The sequence below is a fragment of the Chenopodium album genome, chromosome 6, assembly GCF_948465745.1.
Source record: "Chenopodium album chromosome 6, dcCheAlbu1.1, whole genome shotgun sequence".
NCBI classification, from domain to species: domain Eukaryota; kingdom Viridiplantae; phylum Streptophyta; class Magnoliopsida; order Caryophyllales; family Amaranthaceae; genus Chenopodium; species Chenopodium album.
Genome location: NC_137839.1, coordinates 24,335,825 through 24,339,939, shown reverse-complemented (window position 1 = coordinate 24,339,939; position 4,115 = coordinate 24,335,825). Strand labels below are relative to the sequence as shown.

The 4,115-nt window shown below is 40.5% G+C and overlaps 1 protein-coding gene across 1 annotated transcript; it reads left to right on the top strand.

Moving 5' to 3' along the window:
* The first annotated feature begins 484 nt into the window (after positions 1–484).
* LOC145636821 (uncharacterized) lies at positions 485–1,898 on the top strand. Its single transcript, XM_081688364.1, has 4 exons — positions 485–654; positions 835–949; positions 1,026–1,177; positions 1,262–1,898. Exons 1-4 carry the CDS (start codon positions 485–487, stop codon positions 1,896–1,898), a joined length of 1,074 nt encoding a protein of 357 aa, XP_081544490.1.
* Positions 1,899–4,115: the final 2,217 nt, after the last annotated feature.

Here is a 4,115-nt window from a genome sequence, read left to right as displayed (position 1 = left end):
CAAAGGCTTTACCCAAGACTATCTGGTTTGAAAGTCCAGATGGTGTTTTGATTGAACAAAAAGTTGTTTTTGAATGGACACCCCCCTTTTGTAGCAAATGTAACAAAGTGGGCCATGACTGTGCTATTCCTAGGAAGGTTCAGCCTCAAAAGAAGCAGGTGGCTTCTAAGGAGCAACCTAAGCAAAAGGTGTGGGTTGCTAAGCCCCAACCTGCTACTGTTCCTGCACCTGGGCCTAGTGTGCCTGAATCTGGGGATAATGGCTCTGTTCATAGTGCTGGTGTTTTCACTCCTGCTCTAACTACTTTGCAAGCTAATTCTGATGATGATTGGAGAGTGGTGGGAAGGAAGCATAGAAGTCATAGTAATCCTCCTGTCTTTACTAGTGTTCCTAATTCTAATACCTATGCTGCTCTGCTTAAGGATGGGGATGGTGCCGGAGAACTTGTTCCTATCGGGGGTGATGGTAATCCCCCTCTGGGGTCATGATTATCCTATCATGGAATATCAGGGGTCTTAATGATCCCTGCAAAGTAGTTTCTATTAAGAAACTACTAGCTGAACAGTGTGTGGATGTTGTTGGTATTATGGAAACTAAGGTGAAATGTGATAAGAGTGTTAAGCTTCAGAAGAAATTTGGATCTGCTTGGTCTTGGTTTTGTAACTACTCATCTTCACATAGGGGTAGACTCTAGGTTGGCTGGTCACATGACAAGGTTAATCTTTTAGTCCTCTCCTCTCATGAGCAGTTCATTCATGTCCAAATTAGCTCCAAGGATCTTCAACATTAGATTTTCTGTACCTTTGTGTATGGCTTACATTCTATTCATGATAGGTTACCTCTTTGGGATGGTATTTCTACTCTTGGAGCTGTTTCTGGGCCTTGGCTTGTTATTGGTGACTTTAATTCTGTTGATAGAGTTAATGGTAATGCTGTCACTGATTATGAGGTCAACCATTTTAGAAGTTTTGTTGACAATCTTGTTTTTTGTGAGCTCAAGAGTAAAGGTTTTTTTTTACTCTTAGTCTAATAAGGGTCATGGTGATACTAGAATTGCTACAAGGATTGATAGGGGGCTTGTGAATCAGGCTTGGTTGAACAAGTATTCTCATGTTGAATCTATCTATCTTCCTCTTCTCCTCTCTGATCACAACCCTCTTTTGATTGAAGTGAGTAGGTTTGTTGCTGCTAAGGGGAGACCTTTTAGGTTTCTTAATTGCCTGGCTGATCATGTTGACTTTTTTTCTATTGTGGAAAACAGCTGGCATAGTGTTACAGATTCTTATGCTATGGTTACTATTTGGAAGAATTTGAAATCTGTCAAAAAGAACCTGAAAGATCTGAACACTAAGTACTTTGCTAATGTTCATGAGAAAGTTGATGTGGCTCTTACCTCTTTGAAAGCCATTCAGGACCAGCTTGCTGTGGATTATTCTAATTCCGACCTTCATGTTAAAGAGGCTGAAGCGGTAACTATGGTGAAGCATTGGATGTATATCCAGGAGTCCATTTATAAGCAGAAATCTAGGGTTGATTGGATTAAGCTGGGGGATTCCAGTTCCCACTACTTCTTTTCTGTTATGAAGCACAGGCAAGGTAGAAATAGAATTGATTCTATCTTCACTGAAGATGATGTCCTTTTGAAAGATCCTGTACTTATTGAAAATGAGATTGTGGGGTTCTATAAAGGGCTCCTTGGTTCTAGTGCTAGTTCTCTCCCTGCTGTTGACTTGGCCACTATTAGGAGAGGTTCTCAACTTAGCTCTAGCTCTATTGATATTTTGACTTCTGTGGTTACTACTTCTGAGATTGATAATGCTCTAGCTCAGATTGGAGATGATAAGGCGCCTGAAATTGATGGTTTCAATGCTGTTTTCTTCAAAAGGCTTGGCCTATGATCAAAACTGATATCTATACTGCTATCTTCTCTTTCTTTGAGACTGGTGTCATTGCTAAGCAGTGGAATTGTACAACAATCACCTTAGTGCCTAAGGTTCAACATCCTTCTTATGTTAAAGAGTTTAGGCCTATTGCTTGTTGTACCATGTTGTATAAGCTGATCTCTAAAGTTCTCACAAACAGGATTTCTAAAGTGGTGGGGACTATTATTAATGATGCTCAAGCTGGGTTTATCCCGGGTAAGCACATTGGTGACAATATTCTCCAGGCTACTGAATTGATCAAAGGCTACTCTCATAAGTTTGTTTCTCCTAGGTGCATGATCAAGATTGACTTGAGGAAGGCCTATGACTCTGTTGAATGGCCCTTTTTGCAGACTGTTTTAAAAGAGCCTGGTTTCCCCCATTCTGTTGTGAAATGGATTATGACTTGTGTCTGTTCTGTTTCTTACTCTGTGATGGTTAATGGCTTTCTTGTTAAACCTTTTTCTGCAAAAAAAGGCCTTAGGCAAGGAGATCCTATGTCTCCTTTTCTTTTTGCTCTCTGTATGGAGTACCTCTCTAGGTGCCTTAAGGAAATGACTGGGAATCCTAATTTCAATTTTCATCCTAGATGTGAGAAATTAAGTATTACCCACATGATGTTTGCTGATGATCTTCTCCTCTTCTCTAGGGCTGATTCCATCTCTATTCAACTTCTCTTGCAGGCTTTCCAGAAATTCTCTTGTGCTTCTGGTCTGATGGCTAATTTAATTCAGAGTGAGGTTTATTTTGGAGGTATCTCTGGTTCTGATAAAGATCAACTGCAAACTGTTCTTGGTATGAGTAGAGGTAGTTTGCCTTTTAGATATCTTGGGGTGCCCTTATCTTCTAAAAAGCTCACTGTTGCTCAGTGTAGGCCTTTGGTTGAAATGGTTACTGCTAGGATTGGATGTTGGACTTCTAGACACTTATCTTATGCTTGCAGGTTATAGCTTATCAAAAGTGTTCTCTTTGGTATTCAGGCTTATTGGGCTCAGATTTTCATTCTTCCTAAGAAGATTCTTAGGGAAATTGAAACTAAGTTCAGGGTTTTTCTTTGGACTAGGAAGAACACTTATGCAAAAAAGGCCCCTGTCTCCTGGCATCATATGACTCTTCCTAAGGTTTGTGGTGGCTGGAATATTACCTCTCTTGGTGATTGGAATAAAGCTGCTATTTGCAAGGTTCTTTGGGATCTTGCTCACAAATCTGACAATATGTGGGTGAAATGGGTGCATACCTATTATTTCAACAATAGGAATATTTGGACTGCCACTATTCCCAAGAAATGCTCCTGGGTTTTGAAGAAAATCTTGACTTGCAGAGATGTTATTGATGATATTGGTGGCTGGTCCTCTATTATGAAAAATGGGAAAATGAGTATTGCTAAACTCTATGCCCGGATTCGACCACAGGCTCCTAAAGTAGGGTGGAAAAGAATTGTTTGCAATAACCAAGATGCTCCTAAGAGTATTTTCATTACTTGGTTAGCTCTGCTTGACAAACTTGCCACTAAGGACAGAATTGTTAAGTGGAATGCAAGTTGTGATCCTATTTGCTTTTTCTGCCAGAACTCTTGTGAAACTGTCTCTTTCTTGTTCTTCTGCTGTCCTTTCTCTAAGACTATTTGGGAACAGATTTTGAAGCTTCTTGATGTAAAAAAGCAGTTCAACCTTTTCACATTGAACATCAATGGATAGTTAAGAATTGCAGGAAGTCTAGCAGCAAGGGTAGAGTATACTCTATGTGTTTTGCTGAGGCTATCTACAGTATATGGCTGCAGAGAAATAGTTTGATGTTTACAGGTGACTGTAAACCTGCAGGAACTGTCTTTAAAGACATTATTTATCATGTTGCTATTAGATGTAAAGGAACAGACAGGAAGCTGCTTTTGCTTCACTGAATTCTGGTGTTGCAGTTGTCTGCTATTTCTGGTGCTGTTTTGGTTGGATGGCAGCTGGTCGCAGCCTGGTTTTATTTGTTTCTGGCAGCTGGTTGCTGTTTGGGTTGTTGTTGCTGTTCTGTTGATGTTGCTGCTTTGTTGCTGTTGCTGTTCTGTTGCTGTTGCTATTTTGTTGCTGTTGCAGTGCTGTCCTGCTGCTTTTGGTTTGCTGCAGGTGGTTAGGGTGGCAACTGGTGGTCTCTTGGTCTGCAGGCTGTTCTGTCAACTGTTCTGGTTTGCTCTGTCAGATGCTG